The sequence below is a fragment of the Mesocricetus auratus genome, unplaced genomic scaffold (assembly GCF_017639785.1).
Source record: "Mesocricetus auratus isolate SY011 unplaced genomic scaffold, BCM_Maur_2.0 Super-Scaffold_100010, whole genome shotgun sequence".
Taxonomy (NCBI): domain Eukaryota; kingdom Metazoa; phylum Chordata; class Mammalia; order Rodentia; family Cricetidae; genus Mesocricetus; species Mesocricetus auratus.
Window position 1 is genome coordinate 33,596,741 of NW_024429194.1, and position 18,027 is coordinate 33,614,767.

Sequence of the window (18,027 nt, forward strand, 5' to 3'; positions counted from 1 at the left end):
CCCACCCCAATCGCGGCTTGGAGTTAGCACTCCTTGGGGGTTCCAGATCTTGAGTCTGTCCTTGGAATAGTTCCCCAGAACATTGAAAAAACAGCCCTTGGAAGTAGGGTGACTAAAGAGAGATCACGCAGAGGGCTGAGGACCTGGCCTGGTGATGGACATTACTTCTTAAAGCCTTCTTCCCCATAACCCCACCCCGTACCCACGTCCAAGCTTCTCTTCTCCAGGCCAGAGTGGGGCATCTGGCCTCTCCTCTGGGTCCCTCCCCGAGGTGGAGTCTGACAAGCCTGCAGGTGCTGGGACGGAAGGGGGGTACTCAGCAGCTGGTGTGCGGGCTGCCCCTCCCCCTTCCCTGCTCCAAGCCAGAGCCTGCTTCCTGTCTTCCCTGTCAGCACTCCCCGGTCAGGGAGGGAACAGGTAGGGGGAAGAGGGAAGGGGCAAATCAGTTGAAGCGCTGCCCTGCAGGTGGGGTGGGGAGATGGGGCGACTGGGAAGCAGCAGAGGAGAAATGGCCAAGGGGGTGGCTGAGAAGAGGCCTGAGAACAGGGGCAAAAGGCACAGAGAGTTAATGTAGCTCAGAGCCAAGTCAGGTCAGAGGCAGGGGCAGCACTCAGGCAGGGAAGGGGGAACTATAGAACCTTCAGACAGTGGAGACAAGACCTAGGGGGAAACCAGGGGCAGAGGCAGAGAGAAACCAGACACATGTGGGCACACACCACCCACACACACAGGGAGAGAGAGAGAGAGAGACAGAGAGACAAAGACAGAGACAGAGACAGAGACAGAGACAGGGACAGAGAGACAGGAGAGAGACAGACAGACAGACAGACAGACAGACAGACAGAGACAGGAACAGAGGCAGAGAGACAGAGAAACGGAGAGAGAGACAGAGACAGGGACAGAGAGAGAGACAGAGAGAGACAGAGAGACAGAGAGGAGAGAGAGAGGAGAATCTTATGAAAGGACAGAAGATGGAAACCAGAGAGGAGTCAGACATCCAGTGGGCAGGGACGGTGGAGGGAGAAGAAAGTGTGAAAACAGAGTATGCAAACAGCCCCAGGAATGCTATAGAGATGGACTGCAAATGCTAACTGCCAGGGCTGGCCTGGCTGGTAGGATGGTCATTCTCCTCCCATTAAAAGCCAGAAGACAGAAAGCTACAAGGCCCACACATGCAGTCCCTGAACAGTGATGGGCAGGACGCCATCTTTTCCTGTCAGGTCCCTGCAGAGCAGTTGCCCTGCCCATACCCACTCTGGTGCATCTGGCTCAGCCTTGGAACTTCTTGGCTTGGAGGCCTCTAGGGTCTGTGTGAGAATAGAGAGACTTAGGAGTGGAGGCTCACATCCAGATGCTAATCCCTACCCAGCCAGGTTAGTACCAGAGCCCCGGTGACCTTCTTGGAGATTAATCTCCATGGAGATGCAGCTCGCCCCCTCACTCTGGCTAGGCCAGGTGGGTAGCTGGTGGGGCAGGTGCGGCAGGTGGGGCAAACTAGAGGCAGGATGGGGAGGGAAGAGAGCCTTCTTCAGACATGGCAGGATCATGGTCAAGGCCGGGGTGGCTGAGAGGCCCCCTGCAGCAGCCAGCTTAATTCACAGGTAAAGACCTGAGGCCCCACACAGGGGTGGGCTTGGGGAGGGCTGGCAATGACCCTTAGGGAACCAAGAAAACCAGAAGAAACAGAGACCAGGTCTTCAGCTCGACTCCCCACCTTTTCCCTGTGACAGCCTATGCCTGAGCAAAAACGGGGGAACTTGGAACATGTCCCCTGACCTGTCAAACTTGAGTGAGCAGAGTACCTCCTGGGAGATGGAAAGTGAAAGGCCTTCTGCTGGCTTCTCTAGAACCAGGATCAGGTTGGAAAAGGAGGTTAATGATCCCAGGGCTATGCTTGCTGCCTTGACCCCTCCCAATCCAACCCCACCCCATCCCAGAGGAAGTGGGGAGAACCCTGATACAAAGACATTCATAACCTGAAAATATTCCAACAGCAGCGGCTACTATTGAGTGTACTACCTTGCAGTGTTTTCCATGTAAATGCCCATCATAGTCAAGGCAATGATTCCCATTTTACAGAGGAGAAAATGGAAAGGTCAAGTGACCAGATGACTTTTACACAGTAGAGCAGCAGCAAGGTTCCAGAGTCCATCTAGTCTTCGTGATCACGGCTGAACAGTTAAGATGATGCCTCTCTGGATAACTGCAGAGGGGGCATGTGTGCTTGTCACGGCACATGAGGGTGTGCTCCAGTGTGAGCCCTCCCCCATGCTGGCCGCCAGATCCTGTAAGTGATTGAAGAAATGTCTTCCCCACAAATGAATAGACTCTGGGGTGCCTACAGAGTCCCAGGACAGGGCAAGTCATACATCAAGTCTGTGGGATCATGCCCATGTACCCGTTACCGAGGATGACCCTACCTCCACCTGACCGTGAACCTGTGTGCAGTGTCCTCTCCCTGCCTAGGAGAGTCTTGTAGCATTGTGTTGAAGTGAGTGCATGGTGGTGAAAGCCGCCTCTCACCTCTCTGGATGGAATCAGTTCTCCAGCCCTACCGAGGGACAGAGAAGACAGGGTGGGGTAATGGGTCTGTGTGGGTGGGGCTGCCATCTGTATGATGAACTGGGTTTGTCTCACACTGACTTATCTCTGTCTCCTGGGAGACAAGGCTTGTACAGCCCCAGGGAAGGAGCTCATCTGCCTGTTCCAGACCTGAAGAGGGGCGGGGCTATAGGAGCCAAGCTGCAGAGGAAAAGGCTGGCAAGGGGAGTGGGGTGGATGAGGGCACCACTCACAGAATTTGCATTATTCAGTCCCCGAGGCCCTGCATGATTTCCCTGTGAAATGAGGGAAAGAGGTGGGGATCAGGCCACCTCGAGGAGAGGACATTAGCCACCAGAGCCTCTCAGCTGTCCAGCAGAACTGACAAATAGGGTTCTTCATGGAGTGAGACTGCACAGGGGCAGTGTCCCTTCTGTTGACCTTCACTGAGATGGAGATGTGGACGGGAACTCGGGGTTGGGTCTGGACATTTATCTGCAGGGTCTTACAGGTCCCCACATGGGATGGAGGATTTGGGTGGTGTGACATCAAGCTCAAGCCTGCATGTTCCTTGTGGATCTAAGGGTCAACGTGGAACAAGTATTTTCTTAAAATTATGGGGTGGGGGTAGACTAGAATAGGAGTGGGGATGTGGATAAAGTCTTAGGACATCTGGAGTGTGTGTGTGTGTGTGTGTGTGTGTGTGTGTGTAGGTCCCTATAATTACCAAAGTGGGGGTCAGAGTGGAAATTGCCATGATGAGAGCCTTGTGAGATCTCCTAGTGACTTGGGTGAATGAGTCTGAGGTTGCTGGGGTTTTGTTTTTTATTTTTCCTGACTGTTCCCTCACCGTCAAATCTGTGGATGTGGAGGGGGTAAAAGGGATGGTACCGAGCTGGCAAACAAAGCCACCTGGGTTTCCATCCTTCAGGAAGCTCTAAGCTCAACTGATCTGGGAAAACAAACAGGAACAGCTGCTGGGGGTGGAGGGACATGAGGGAGAGACGAGGGGCTGGAATTGGACCAGCCTGGTGGAGAAGGGAGGCTAATGGAAGGAGTCTATGGCATCGAAAGTTTTGTTCAGGCATCAAGGTGTAGGGGCTGCCTGAAAGCCTCTTGGCCCCTACCCTTCAGTGGTGTCTTCTCTTATTCTCTTTGGGGAGAAGAGACCTCAGTTGCTACAGGTGGTAGAAGCAGGTGTGCTGGAGACAGATATGCCATTTAGCTGACTGCAGATAGAACTAAAAGCCATGGATGTGTGGTGTGACCTTTATATTTTCCTGATGAGGAAACCCAGATAGAGGAGGCTGGCTGCTGCCAAGAGAACTTCCAACTGGAAAGGGTAGGCTTGTCATATAGATCATCAACCCCCCCAAAGCAGACACCCCTAATTTAAGGATGATCTCATCTTCCCTTTGTCCCTCTCCAAATCCTGGAGGGAACACATATCTCTGAGGACTTCTAACCAACTCATGAACTGGAAGCTGCTTCCACCCCAGGCCTAGCTCCTGCTAACCATGACAAACACAGCCTCAGATCTAACACAGAGGCCCACAGTCACCAACAACACAGATGTATAGCCCACAGTCACCACCACAGCCCCTCCTGAGCAAGTAAACCTGAGCGCGCGCGCGCACGCGCGCACGCACACACACACACACACACACACACACACACAGGCACGCACAGCTTTCTGGCTAGTGCAGCCTGGCTCCGCCCCCTGGTGGCCACCTCTAGAATTGTCTGATGGAAGGAAAAAGATCTTTTTAATTTATTTTTCTTTTCTCAAGCCTTGTTGCAGTCAGGACTTGTGAAACAGTGAATAAGTGAGAATGCTAAGCTCCAGGAGTATCTGCTTCCATATATGGAGTCTGAACTTTCCCCTGAGTCTGGGAAAAATCACAACCCTTTTATGTTTTTCTAGCCCTCTCTAGGGAAGAGTCAAGCAGCTAAACAGTGATTCTGGCTCCACCCTCAATCAGACCTCAGGCGTGTTCCATTTTCCACCCATGTTCTCCTGGCTTGGACTATAGCCTCAGCTCTCTCTTGTATATGAGTCTCAACAGCCATTTCTCACTAGTGAATGGAGAGACCAAAGGGAGGTGTTGCCTGACCCCCCCCACAGAAGCCAAGAACTGCAAAAATGGGATTAGTAGGGTGGACAAACCATCACCCCCACACCACGGGAGACTTTCTTGTACACTCCGTCCCCATGAACATTTGGCCAACAATTGGCCATCTTGTTAATTCACTCCAGTTTTAATTGAATCCCTACTCCGTATCCAGCACCATGCAGGTTTGAGTATAATAGCTGGGAGCAAGGCAGACATGGTTCCTGCCCGTCAGTGTGGGGTTTACACTCTAGTAAAGGAGGTACCGTGCATTCACGAACTAAGAGGAGGGTGTCTTTAGGCTGACAAACGCTGTAGAGAAAACGGATGTGATGGTATAAGTGTGCTGTGACTCGATCATGCACACAGTGGCAGAGGAACCAGTCATGCCAAGAGCGTGTGATTAAAACACTCCGTGGACTGTGAAGGGCAAATGGAAAGACTCTGGGCTGGGGGTGGGCTTAGGTTAGGTGGGAAAAAAAAGGCGCCTTACGCAGGCTTTCAGGAGTTGGGGTGGGAGGCAAAAACCAAAAAGGTTGGGTTTTCTTAACTCTGAAACTGTCCAGTTACGAATTTTCACAAAGCCCCACACCGGGTTGAGTTTGAATTTCCCCCTTTCTGTGTACAAACTGAACCCACCAGGCTGCTGTTGAATTTACAAGGGAGACACTTGGCAAAGAGGAGTTAACAAGATTATTTTCCACCACACCCGCTCCCTGCTGGGATAGCCTCTCACCATTAAAGAGTACTCGCTTTATAGATCTGCAAGAAGCCTAGTGTCTAGCTGACAGCTAACGGTGAGGCTATCCCCTGCCAGCAGCAGCTCTACCTTGGGTCTCTAAGCCCCACCCCCTCACCGCTCCTCAGTCACCCCCACCCCCACTCCAGCCCACCTAAGCCGGCCGCAGCCAATGGCCAGGAGCTCTGGATTCCGAATTCAAGAGCCTTCGACTCTCTCGCAGGTGGTGGGGGAAGGTTGAGAGGCTCTTCCTACCTAGGACAGTTAGCCCCTCCTTTGGCACCGGTATTCCTAAAACCCAGCAAACCTATGCGCTCCGGGATGCTTTTTTTTTTTTTTTTTTTTTTTTTGTGCTTAGTGCCGCCTGGCGGTGAGGCCTGGTCTGGACCTCAGGGCGGGAGAAGATTAGTTGAGAAGCCACCCCCCGCCCCGCGCCCGCACCTCCCCCTGGGAAGCAATGGACAGATCAAGCGATAAGAGGCCTGAGGGGCTTGACTCAGGTTCATTAGAGAAGGGTCTTCGCCGCCGCCGCCCAAAAGAGAGATCTTCACCTATGGAGTTGTAACATTGGGAAGAACCGTGCTGTGCCAGGCTCGGGCTTAACTTTCACGCCTGAAGGTCTATGCCAGGGTTGCGTGTTTTGCCCCTAGGCTGGGAGTCTCTGCCAGGCTTAAGCCTCACTGAAAGAAAGCGCAGAGTCAGCCTGGGCTCCTGCGGACTCGCGATGTGCGCCTCAGCACTTTCCGTTGTCATCCAGACGGGCTTGGACCAGATCCGTGACTCCGCTGCCTGTGCAGACCAGAGATGACCAAAGCCAGCCAGCTGACTCAGCTCGCCCACCGCGCTCGGATCCCACAGGGAGAGGCAGCCAGACATGGGTATAAAGCAGCGCACACCAGGCTTGCACGCAGCCTCTCCATTTTCCGTGCGTGCAGCGCTCACCCATCCGGTGAGTACTTGGTGCTGGGGAAAGGGAGGGAGAGAGGAGTGGAAAGCCCCTCTCTGGCAGCCTGTTTCCAGAACCAGGCCAGATCCAGTCCCAGAGTCCCTCACATCCTATCGGGGATGGGCAGACTTGGGCTAAGTAGAGGAGCTTAGTCGGTGATCCTGTCCTTCTTAAACCGTAGCGGCATGAGCAGCGCCCCCGCGCCGGGTCCGGCGCCCGCCTGCCTCACGCTCTGGGACGAGGAGGACTTCCAGGGTCGTCGCTGCCGACTGCTGAGCGACTGTGCGAATGTCTGTGAGCGAGGAGCCCTGCGCAGGGTGCGCTCAGTCAAGGTGGAAAACGGAGCGTGAGTGATCCTGCTTTGGCAGCTGAACTAATTTAGGGGGTGTCCAACATCTCTCATTCCCACCCCAGCCAAAGTTAAGAGCCTGGGACCTCAACCTACACTCCAGTATGTCCATAGACAGACTCATCAATGAGAGAAACCTTTGTCCTCTCCAAAACTCCCAACCCTCCCCAAGACAAAGGCAATGAACTATCTATGGGGCTTTCCTGGAACCCCAACAGTTTTCTTTGTGCGAAGTCAGGTGGTTTCGCGGGAATAGATCGTTTCTGCTGGTCCAATTTTAATATCCTAGAAGCCAGCTTGGAGTCCTGGAGAGAACTGAGGTTCCTTTGCAGGCCAGAAGGTTGGATACACATAAATCCCTGAAGATAGTCCCTGGTCTGGTGATCTTTATAATCTGAAACATTCCTTCTAACCTGTGGGCCCTTCCTTCCAACCCCCGAAAGCACTGGGTTTGAGGTTTGGGGTTTGGGGTCTGGGGCCTGGGGTCTGGGGTTTGGGGTTTTTCAGAGGGGGTGGGTATGTCCAGGGAATGGTCTGGAGTTGGAAGAAAGAGTTTGGGTCCCTGGTCTTTTTTTTTTTTAACCACAACAAACAAGATGATGATGTCAGAGAGGGAGACTGGACAGATACCTCCCAGATCCTCTTTTCCTTTTTCAGATGGGTGGCCTTCGAGTACCCCAATTTCCAGGGACAGCAGTTCATTCTAGAGAAGGGAGACTATCCTTGTTGGAGCGCCTGGAGCGGCAGCAGCAGCCACCACAGCAACCAATTGCTGTCCTTTAGGCCGGTGCTCTGTGCGGTGAGCACGACCCACTTCCCCGTCTCTCCTGTCGCCTACCTCCAGGCACCCTGAAAAATCGTGGTGCCTTGGAAGGCCCACTGACCCCTAAACAGGATGTGTGAACAAACTCTTAGGTGGGTGGACGTGGTGTTACTCCAGAACCAAAACGTCTGAAAATTGGGATTATGGACACAGGCCTGGATCAGCACCACGGACAGCATCAAAGACCAGCCAGTTCTGAGCATGTCCCGCGCCATTCTGTTTTCAATCACACAGGTGGTAAGGAGCCTTTGTCACAGTCCAGGAGACTGCGTTGGCTGCTGTCAATCCCATACACAGGCTTAGAAGCGAGAATCAGAGGCATAATGTGACTTGACAGGGCCAAACGTGTTACCATGCAGATGACACCCGAATTCAGTCCAGGGATTCAGGGATCAGACTGAGAACAGGGTCAGGGTCAGTGTCAGCCTGTCTCAGTGTTGGAGGTGTGTGTGTGTGTATGTGTGTGTGTGTGTGTGTGTGTGTGTGTGTGTGTGTGTGTGTAATAATGAGTCACATGTCTCAAAGAGGAGATCCTCACTCTCCGGAGAGTTCATGCTCACTTAGGTATTGGTGAGTCCTGGGGTTGGTGGTGGTGAAGGTCAAAGGACCCAGTCCAGTCCAATTTCTCTGTTCCAAGATTGTGAGGGTCCATAACCCTGCAGCAGGAAGACCCTTGTGTTAGGGAGGCCAGGTACAACCAGCACTGCCATGTTGCTCTGACACCTCTCTGGTGTGATTTTTCCATCCAGAACCGCCTAGTTGGGTTCTGATCTGACAGAGGCAGTGATGAGGGGCTAGGAAAGGAGTTGGGTAGTCAATAAGACCCTTAAAGAAATATCCTGGTTAATGGGTCAGATCCTGTGATTTCCTCCTAAAAGTAGGCCCAGGTAGATAGTGGTACAAGCCTATAATTTCAGCTACTTTTGAGGCTGAGACAGAAGCATCACAAACTGAAGGTTAGCCTAGCATACTCAACTGTGTTTGATCCCCATTATCACAAATAAAACAAAGAGATGACAACAACAAAGGGGTTCCTGTCACAGACATTCCTTTAGCATTGAGCTCAAAGAGGTTCTGGGAATTCCCTAGTCTTGTACATAACTCAAAGTCTTGGTAAGGCCCAGGCTTAGCCTCCGAGCATCCCAGCTAGCAGGACTTACTAGGAAGTGATGGAGTGAGCTCCTGTAATGACAAGGAGTCTGTAGGATAGGTGCTGAGCAGAAATTGGGTGACTAGGGTTAAGGCTATAGCCATGAACACCCCTTTAGAGAGTCTGACATCTCTGTAACTCTTGCCCTCTATTTCTGTGTCTCAGAACCATGGTGACAGCCGTGTGACACTGTTTGAGGGGGAAAACTTCCAGGGCTGCAAGTTTGAACTCAGTGATGACTATCCATCACTGCCTTCCATGGGCTGGACCAGCAAAGATGTGGGTTCCCTCAAAGTCAGCTCTGGAGCGTGAGTCCTGGGGCTGGAGCGGGGGTGATGGGAAGAGTGGGAAGTTCATGAGAAAAAAGAGAAGATGGGCTGAGGGTGGGGAGGGAGAGAGGAAGTAAGAGGAGGGAAAGAGCAGGGAGAGGTAATGCAGACCAGGAGCCAGGGGGTGTGTGGGGTGTGGGAGGTGGAAAACTTGGGTGAAGAGGAAATGTGGTTTTAGGAGACAGACTAAGACAGATCCCAGGAAGACCCAGAGCAAAAGGCAGAGCTGAAACAGTAGATTTGGAGCTGGCTGCTGGTAGCTGGGACAGGGGACTATTGAGGGTACACAGGTGGGGGTCATGCAAAGCCAACTCACTACCATTTTCTTCACTATCCTAGATGGGTGGCCTACCAGTACCCTGGCTACCGAGGCTACCAGTACGTTTTAGAGCGGGACCGGCACAGTGGGGAGTTCCGCACCTACAGTGACTTTGGCACACAGGCCCATACTGGACAGCTGCAGTCCATTAGAAGAGTCCAGCACTAGGCTTCACATTCCCGGTCATCATCGCCCCTAAAATTCTCAATAAAAGCTCTTGAATCTACCTGTTCCTCTTGCCTCTTCTCTGTCTCTCTGTCTCTCTGTCTGTCTCTCTCTCTCGTGTGTGTGTGTGTGTGTGTGTGTGTGTGTGTGTGTGTGTGCATGCACGCGCGCATGCGCGTGCAATGGAAGCTAGAGCTTTATGCATTTGTGCAACATTTGTGCATTCAAGGCAAATAATCTCCCTACTCCTCGTCCTCCTTTCTTTTTCTTCTTTGGTTTTTCCTTTTCTTTCTTTCTTTTTTTTGAGACAGGGTTTCTCTGTGTAGCTTTGTAGACCAGGCTAGCCTCAAACTCAGAGATCTGTCTGCCTCTGCCTAAATGTGTAGCCCAGGCTGGTCTTGAACTCGTGATCCTCCTGCCTCTGCCTCCTTCAGCGAATCCTACTGGTGTGAGCCACCACATCATCTTCTTTGGTTTTTTGAGACAGGGTTTCTCTGTGTAGCCCTGGCTGTCCTGGAGCTCTCTCTCTGTAGACCAGGCTGGGGCTGGCCTCAAACTCACAGATCTACCTGCCTCTGCCTCTCAGGTGCTAGGATTAAAGGCATATGCCACCACTACTCAGTAGGTGGTAATCTCCATTCTTATCTTTCTAAGGATTGTTTTCTTTGGGTAAGGGCCCAGAACATTTCTCTATCAAGCATGACCTAACTTCAATGTCCATGGGTGTACTCCTGGGGAACTAAAGGGGTTTACAGCAAGAGTTGTGGAATCCAGTAAGCCGAATCCAGTTCCAGACCTCACCTTGGGAAAAGCCCACCCATGTAGGTCAAAGTGTTGAAAGCTCAGATGGTACCTTTGTCATTCTCTAGATGGATCAATAATCCTACCCTGATGTAGGGTGGACAGCTGAATTTCAACCAGCACACACTCCATGGGCCAGGAACCACCAGGCAGGAAAGAGCATCATGGACCATATACAAAAGCTCTTTTTGCTTCTGTACCCCCACCCTGGGCCATCTTCAGTCTGCATCTCCACCCTGTCTTCCTGCCAGGGTCTTCCAGAAGCATTAGTGGGAGGTCCTACTGTCCACTGTACCCTCTACAGGGGAGGCCAGACCCTACCAGCAGTCAATTGTATCTCCTATGATATTAGACTTCGCCATCTGCCTGTAAACCGAAGCTATTGATTCATGCACCGTGTGTGTCCAGGGGTTGTTGTGAAGACTTAATAGGAACAGGCTAAGGACATGTGGGATGTGGTGGGAAAGCATTGGAACACGGATGGAGGACCCTCCACCTGCCCTGTCATGGGTCTCAGAACCAAGGATCTGAGCTCTCAGTGGGTATGAATTCTGCTTCAATTCTGAATGGGCTCTAGAGTCCATGGCTCCTTTGCATTTGATCCTCCAAATAGCTTCCATTCTCCGGCTATCTCATTAACTAATTAGAAATTAACCTGCCCAATCAGTGACTAAGTCAGGGTTTGAAAACAGGGCCCATGATGCCAAATACAGGTTTAATTAAGGCTAAGTTGAGCTGTGGCTAAAACCTCAGGCTTCAACAGAGCCTGAAACATATGTGGAATTCCTGGTCATCTCTTGCAGGATGGAGGTTGTAACAAAAGCTAAATGCATATGAATTGGTCCTTAAGCACTTACCATGTGCCATCTTATTAATAAAGCTCACAATATGCCAGTATGCAGATGTTTAAGTCTTCAATTTTAAGACAAAGAGACTAAGTACACTTCTTTTGCTTTGCTTTTTGAGACAGAGATTCCCTGTGTAGCTTTGCAGTCTGTCCAGGAACTAGCTCTTGTAGACTAGGCTGGTCTCGAACTCCACAGAGATCAGCCTGCTTCTGCCTCCCAAGTTTTAGGATTAAAGGGCTGCACCACCACTGCCCTGTCAAGACTAAGTACACTTCTAAGGTGATTTAACTTCCTCAATGTCACACAAGTAGGAAAATAGGCAAGATTATCGAACCTGGATCATCTTGGCTTTAGAGCTCATCTCCTCACTCCTTGTCAGCAGAAATAGGCAATGAATGAGAGAGGAGGTACCTTCTTTTGGATGTGGATCCTCCTGTTAGGACATCTGTGCTCACTGGGAAGCATCAAGAGGTTACCTCTAGGACCTGGCAGAGGGACCCTGGATAGGTTGCTGGTCTTGGGTTTTTTTTTTTCCAGCTTTTTAGATTTGCCTTGATCCAGGAGTCACATTCTGTTTCCCACATCTATCATCCCCTGGTAGCATAAAAATAGAGGTTGAAGTAATCATATCTGAGGGTTTTCATCTCTGGCTCTCCCATTCTGGACAGGCTGGTGGTCTGTACACTCAGGAGGAACCATAACACACGCCCTGGCAGGGAGACAATGGAGGGGCAGCTATCAAGGACTGTCATCTGTCATCAGGAGGAGATGGAGAAGGTGGGGTGGGGAGACTCCCCTCCCACACACACTCCTGCACCTGAGTTCTCTGTCAGGCTGAGCACAAAGCCTGAGCTCTTAATACTTGCCCAGCATACAGCTAGTCTCTTCTCCCTTCTGCTTCAGCCTCCTGCTGAGAGCATTAAGTGGCTGGACCTCCCTGTCTCTCAGCTCTTCCTGTTCTTACCTTCTTGCTGTTGCCTTCTACCAGCAGTGTTTGGAAAGAGCAATGAGAGGGCACAGGAGGACTGAGATCTTGGAAGCATCCTGAAGCTCTTTCCTGAGGTGTCCTAAGCTTGTTCCTCCCAAACATCCCAACCTCTGCCTTTGCTTCCATTAGATTCCACATCAGCATCCTGAAGTCTCCATCCCCGTCCAGATAGGATTTTGTTGATTACCTCCCACCCTCCATCCTCCTCACCTTTGCACCTTTGCAGGGTGCCTGCAAAACCCGAGGACGATTTTGCAGCAGTCCTCATACAGGCACCCTAGGAACAAGGACCCTACAGGAGGTCTGGCCATATCCAACTCTCCTGCCGCCCCCCCCTGCGCTCCCCCATGTTTAAGCAACAGAGAGGAGGACCCAGAGAAAGGCAGTTCTGACAGCAGCTACCCCCTGCGTCAAGTGTCACATACCCAAGTGTCACACGGTTGCTGAAAACGCATTCCTAACCCAAGGTCCCGACTTCAGTCTTGGTGCTGAGAAGTCTCACAGGTACCCAGACACCCTGGTCTACTTGGAAGCTGCGTCAGGCCTTAGGAAAGGCACACATACAGGTTGGATTATGATCTCCGTGACCCCGCAGGGTGGTTCAGTCATAATCAGCATGGGAGGCTTTGTGAGAGTGGGGAAGGGTGGGAGAGAAATAGTTGTAGTGAGAAGTGGGAAAAGGAATGGGAACCTACAAGGAAAAAGCAGCTTATCTTCTGTAGACTGGCCACCAATTTATGGGAACTGAACAGATGGCTAGATGGGAGGAAGAGAGAAGAAAGGACGAGAAGAACAGTAGACACGGGGCAGCACGGAGACCTAAGAAGGTGGGGAAATAAAAGAAAGAGCAACTCTGAGGTTGCCAGGGGAGATGCCCCAGCGTCCTGCCTGAGGCCTGGGGCCAGACGAAGACAGGAAACCTGTGAAAGCGTAGGGGAGACCGAGAAGGAGATCGGGTCTCTAGGGACCAAGCGAGAGTAGGAGAAAGGAGGGAGAAGGCACGGGGGTGGGCAAAGATAAAGGGAGCCACGGCAGCGCAGCCGGGAGCGCAGCGACAGGAGAGAGGGAGGGAAGCGGAAATTTAAAAGTGAAGATGCAGATAACGCAGCCTGGAGACGGGGACCGGGGGGGGGGGGGGAGGGGGAGGGGCGGAGAGTAAGCAGTGAGAGAGGGGAGGGAGAAGGTTGGAAAGAAGGCTCATAGAAGGGGCCTGAGGCTGTGGCCTAAGAGGTCTTAAGTGGGGCCATCATTCCCGCCCCATCGATGTTTGCCGAGAGTCGAGGTGGCGGTAAAGAAACACACTCCTGCCCCCCCCCCGTCTGAGCTCGGATACTGGGCCCATCCCCCGCGTGTCTCCCGGGCTGCGGGGCGCAGGGGGCTGCCGGGTGCGCTTGGCTGAGGCGCTGAGCATTGGAGACTTTATTGCGATGGGAAGATAAGAGGGGCGGGGGCGGGGTCTGGGGGGGCCGAGGCGGCCGCACTTTAATTAAAACGGAAATTGCGGCCCCTGCCCGCGCGGGGCCGGAGGGCTGCAAGCCGCCCTGTAGCTAGGAGCATCGCTCCAGGACCCCCTCCCTCCTCGCCACACCCTGGCTGCCCGCTCCCGCCTGGCCTTGCCGGACCCGGTGGCGTCTACTATTCCCAGTCACCCACAGTCTCCTCGGGCGGGGATCGGCACCCCAAGCGCAAAGCTGACGTGCCCCCCCAGCGGTCCCCCCCCATCTCCCACCGCCCAGTCCCCGGCAGCGATGAGACAGAGCGGCGCCTCCCAGCCCCTGCTGATCAACATGTACCTGCCAGGTACCAGGGGCCAGCCGAGGCTGGAGGCACCGAGATCCGGGGCGGGAAGTCTAGGCCTGGGCAAGGGGGCAAGTTCGGTGGACCAAAGGAAGGGAATGCTTCCAGAGAGTCGCTTTGTGGGTGTGTGAAAGGGACTGATGGCTGCAGTCTGGGGCATTCAGGGAACCTGCAAGGTATACAGCGAGCTCCGGGGTTTCAGTGTGGGTCTAGATAGGACTTGCAGATTTGGGATCCTAGGAGGCTGCAAGCAGGGATCTTTGGCTTGGTGATCTCCAGATTCTAGCTTTGCCCGAAGGCTGTGATCCGCTGGGCGTTGTCCCTGCGCCCTCAAGGGTCCTCACCTTCGTCCTCCGAGCGTTGACACCGGCCGAGCCTTCCAAGCGCCCCCTTCCTTTTTAAGAGGGGCTCCGCTAGCTCAGACTCGGCTGGCGCGATCCCCTCTGGGTTTTATAAGGCTCCAGCCGGCCCCTTCGGAAAGCGGATTTCCTTTTTCCTGGACGCGTTTCCTGACTTGGGCGCTGCGGAGGGGCTCTGCGCCGCACGCGTCGCAGCCTAGCTTGGGGAGGAGGAGCTGGGTGGCCCGGACCCCCAGAACACTATAGCCGGGGCCCTTTCGGTCAAACCTGCAACTTCCACCTAGGTCTGCTTAACTGTTTTCTTCTGCACCGCAGATCCCGTCGGAGATGGTCTTTTTAAGGAAGGGAAGAACCCGAGCTGGGGGCCGCTGAGCCCCGCGGTGCAGAAAGGTGAGCTGGCTGGTACACTGGGCTGATGGAGAAGGCTGGAGTAGATGGGGCAGGAGTGCGAGTCCCAATAGGATAGGTACCCTGTCACTAGACAGAGGGGCAGAGATGTGTGCACTCCACATTATGGAAAATTAGAGGGCAGATTGTACAGAGGACTTGGGAAGACAATGATTTGGTCTTGGACTGACAGGTTTGACTAAGGAGATCCTGGCCTCCAGATTTATTATTATTATTATTATTATTATTATTATTATTATTATTATTATTATTCCAAGCTTTTAAGCTGTGGTGATAGGCATCCTTTTTTGTATCAGCTGTCTTTGGAGCACTTCCTGGTGGGGTGGGAGTGGGGGGCATAATTATTCTCCAGCCACCCTAGGGTACCAGACTCCTAAACCCCTAGCAGGCACTTCCTGCTACCCCTGATGAACTTTCTGACTCTGCCAGCCATGCCAGCCTTGGCGTTGTGTTTGATACCTAGGTTTGCTGTCACAAGCAACTAGCCTGTCAATCACCATGTTGATGACTGGCACTTCAACTCTTTTCCACAGCTCCCGCCCCAGTCAGTGCCTCAATCTCACAAGAAACCACAAAGATTAGATTGGCAATTGCCAACAGGGATGGAGGCCCAAGTCTCCGTTGTTCCCACTTGGTGCTGGATGCACCCTTTAGACCAAAGGCCCCCCGTACTTCTGCTCTAAAACCAAACCCTGACCTCCAGGAACCAACCAGCTCTTCACCAGGCTGGTTTAGAGGAACTGGGGTTAAAACTGCAGAAGAAATAAGCTTTTGGGTTCTGAATGAGAGGCACCGAAGAGGGAGGAGAGAGTCTTCAGGCTCCACCCGAGGCAAATCCGTTTTATTCTAAAAAGGAATGGGGCAGTTTGTCAAGATTTTTGTCACTTAAGGCCTAAAAGCAGGAGAGTGTGAGTTCAGGGTCACTCACCACCAGCATATCCAGGGAGAACCTCCCTGTCACTGTCGGCAACCCTGAGATCTATAGGAAGATCAGCCATTTTGCAATCCTACCTCTTTCCTCCGAGTTACCCACTAGCCCCTCCCTTCTTCCCCAGCAAGCAGAGGCCAGCGCACCTGAAGGTGGTAAGGATGGGGAGCCTCTGAGAATCGGCCTCTCTTCTCAGAACACAGAGCCTCTCCTCTTGTCTGTCATGCCAGGCCGGTTTTACTGTCTGCTTTTGGGTGGTAGGGACTGTCTGGTGATTGTATGGGTGCTGGTAGGAATCATCAACTATGGGCACACCTGCCCTTTTGGCCCGGGTCTCTGGACAGGACCTTGCCTGGTTGGGCAGTTCAACCTTGCTGCACCAGGCTGTCTTGCACGGCTGGGCACTCTGGGTCCTAAATGAGGGAGACTGGCCCAGAAGGATGAGAGTCTGATATCTAGCCCTTACCTAGCTAGGAAAGCCTAAAGCTATGATCCGCCACTGCTTATCCACGGAGGAGACAACGCTTCTCCGCACCCAACCACCACAAAACGACGTGCTCCAGCTCCTCAGAAATGAAAGACGTTTCCATCATGCTCTGCTGGTCCACACCGGTTAGCCAGCTGCCTCCTCCTGTTCAGGGGTGCAGTCAGAAGTGCCCTTGTCCTCTCGGATGGGAATTGGCAGTGGTTTGGGTCGTTTTCTCGCTTCACCTCACAGTTCCTAGCTGTCGGTGGCTGACTGCTCCCCTTCTCCACAGGCAGCGGGCAGATCCAGTTGTGGCAGTTTCTTCTGGAGCTGCTGGCAGACCGCGCGAACGCCGGCTGCATCGCGTGGGAGGGCGGCCATGGTGAGTTCAAACTCACCGACCCGGACGAGGTGGCTCGACGCTGGGGCGAGCGCAAGAGCAAGCCCAACATGAACTACGACAAGCTAAGCCGCGCACTGCGCTACTACTACGATAAAAACATCATGAGCAAGGTGCACGGCAAGCGCTACGCCTACCGCTTTGACTTCCAGGGCCTGGCGCAGGCTTGCCAACCGCCGCCCGCTCACGCCCACGCCGCCGCCGCAGCAGCAGCCGCGGCCGCAGCCGCCCAGGACGGCGCACTCTACAAGCTCCCGGCCGGCCTGGCCCCGCTGCCCTTCCCTGGCCTCTCCAAACTCAACCTTATGGCAGCCTCGGCCGGCGTCGCGCCCGCTGGCTTCTCCTACTGGCCCGGCCCGAATGCCACCGCCGCGGCCACCGCAGCGCTCTACCCCACCCCGGGTTTGCAGCCCCCGCCCGGGCCCTTCGGCGCAGTGGCTGCCGCCTCGCACTTGGGGGGTCATTATCACTAGACGGTGCAGCCTGGTGCGGCGGGGCCTCTCCCATACATCCAGTGGTCAATCCCACCCTCATCCTGGAAGGAGCCCCGAAGCTTTCCCAGACATCCCTTAAACCGGGTTTCACAGCGGCTGTGGCGCCCAGCCCAGGGAAGAAAACATTGGAAGCTTCTGAGGTCTTCCTAGAACACGAGGCTTCCAGCCCCCCATTGTCTCTACCCCAGGAAAGGTGATTGTGCTCCCACTTTAGTTTTTCTCTTTCGAATCTCCAGAACATGGAACTCCTGTGCTGTGATTTTTATTCTTACCTGCACCCTGGCTCCCTCTTTATGACCCCGGTTTTTCTAGTTTCTTTCCTCATTTTTTTTTTCTCTCTCCCACGACCTGCTCCAAACCCCAGTACTATGAGGCTTCTCACACTCCTCCTTCCCGGGACCTGAGAAGGTTTGGTAAACATCTCTGCTGTCCTCCATCCCCTTCTCCAACTCTCTGGCTTCCCTCTCTCCCACCCCCACACTCTGGCTCAAGGACCCAGCGTGTACCTAACTCTTTCAGTCCCATTAAAGCTCCCAAGCTCCCCACTGCCTCCTCTCTGTTCATTGCTGCACCGGGGCCTTTTCAGGGAGGCCAAGGAAGTAAAGACTCAGTGTAGACAGAGCAAAAGGCCTCCAGAGAGGGAGAGAAAGTCGGCCTGGGGGAGGAGGAGGAGCCGGTGGGTGGGATCCTAAGAGGTCAGTCTCTCTTCCTCACCCCATCCCAGCCCAACGGCCACCCCCTTCCACCGTTCTCCATCTCACCCATCTTCCAACCCCCACCACATCTCAACTAGAAACCCTTCACTCTATCCCAACCTTCCACCAGCCATTCCATTTTTCCCTAGTGTAATACCTTTCCCCGCCTCCACTCCATACCTCGTCCAGTTCTCTCAATACCTTCTCTCGTTTCCCTTCATAAACCTCCTGCTGCTCCCACTAGCTTTTGACTCCCCCCTCCCCCGTGAGATACCCGTGCTCTTGAAAAGGATTTCTCACCCTGTGTCTTGGCTTGTTCCACTCTTTTCCCGCTGGTGGTGCGCGCCCTCTGCTGGTCCGAGAGAGGGTAG

The 18,027-nt window shown here is 53.4% G+C and overlaps 2 protein-coding genes across 3 annotated transcripts; both read left to right on the forward strand.

The window, feature by feature from the left end:
- The first annotated feature begins 6,199 nt into the window (after nucleotides 1-6,199).
- Cryba2 (crystallin beta A2) lies at nucleotides 6,200-9,533 on the forward strand. Its single transcript, XM_013113720.2, has 5 exons — nucleotides 6,200-6,340; nucleotides 6,519-6,683; nucleotides 7,344-7,485; nucleotides 8,825-8,967; nucleotides 9,328-9,533. The coding sequence occupies exons 2-5, from the start codon at nucleotides 6,523-6,525 to the stop codon at nucleotides 9,473-9,475; spliced, it is 594 nt and encodes a 197-aa protein (XP_012969174.1). The 5' UTR covers nucleotides 6,200-6,340; nucleotides 6,519-6,522; the 3' UTR covers nucleotides 9,476-9,533.
- Nucleotides 9,534-12,766: 3,233 nt separating this feature from the next.
- Nucleotides 12,767-17,503, forward strand: Fev (FEV transcription factor, ETS family member). 2 transcript variants are annotated; one of them, XM_005070484.3, is made up of 3 exons: nucleotides 13,724-13,909; nucleotides 14,581-14,655; nucleotides 16,360-17,503. In XM_005070484.3, exons 1-3 carry the CDS (start codon nucleotides 13,858-13,860, stop codon nucleotides 16,938-16,940), a joined length of 708 nt encoding a protein of 235 aa, XP_005070541.1. In that variant the 5' UTR covers nucleotides 13,724-13,857; the 3' UTR covers nucleotides 16,941-17,503. The 2 variants fall into 2 exon arrangements, 1 of the variants encoding a protein (XP_005070541.1); XR_005879887.1 differs by lacking the exons at nucleotides 13,724-13,909; nucleotides 16,360-17,503 and adding an exon at nucleotides 12,767-12,936 and having other exon boundaries at nucleotides 14,581-14,656.
- Nucleotides 17,504-18,027: the final 524 nt, after the last annotated feature.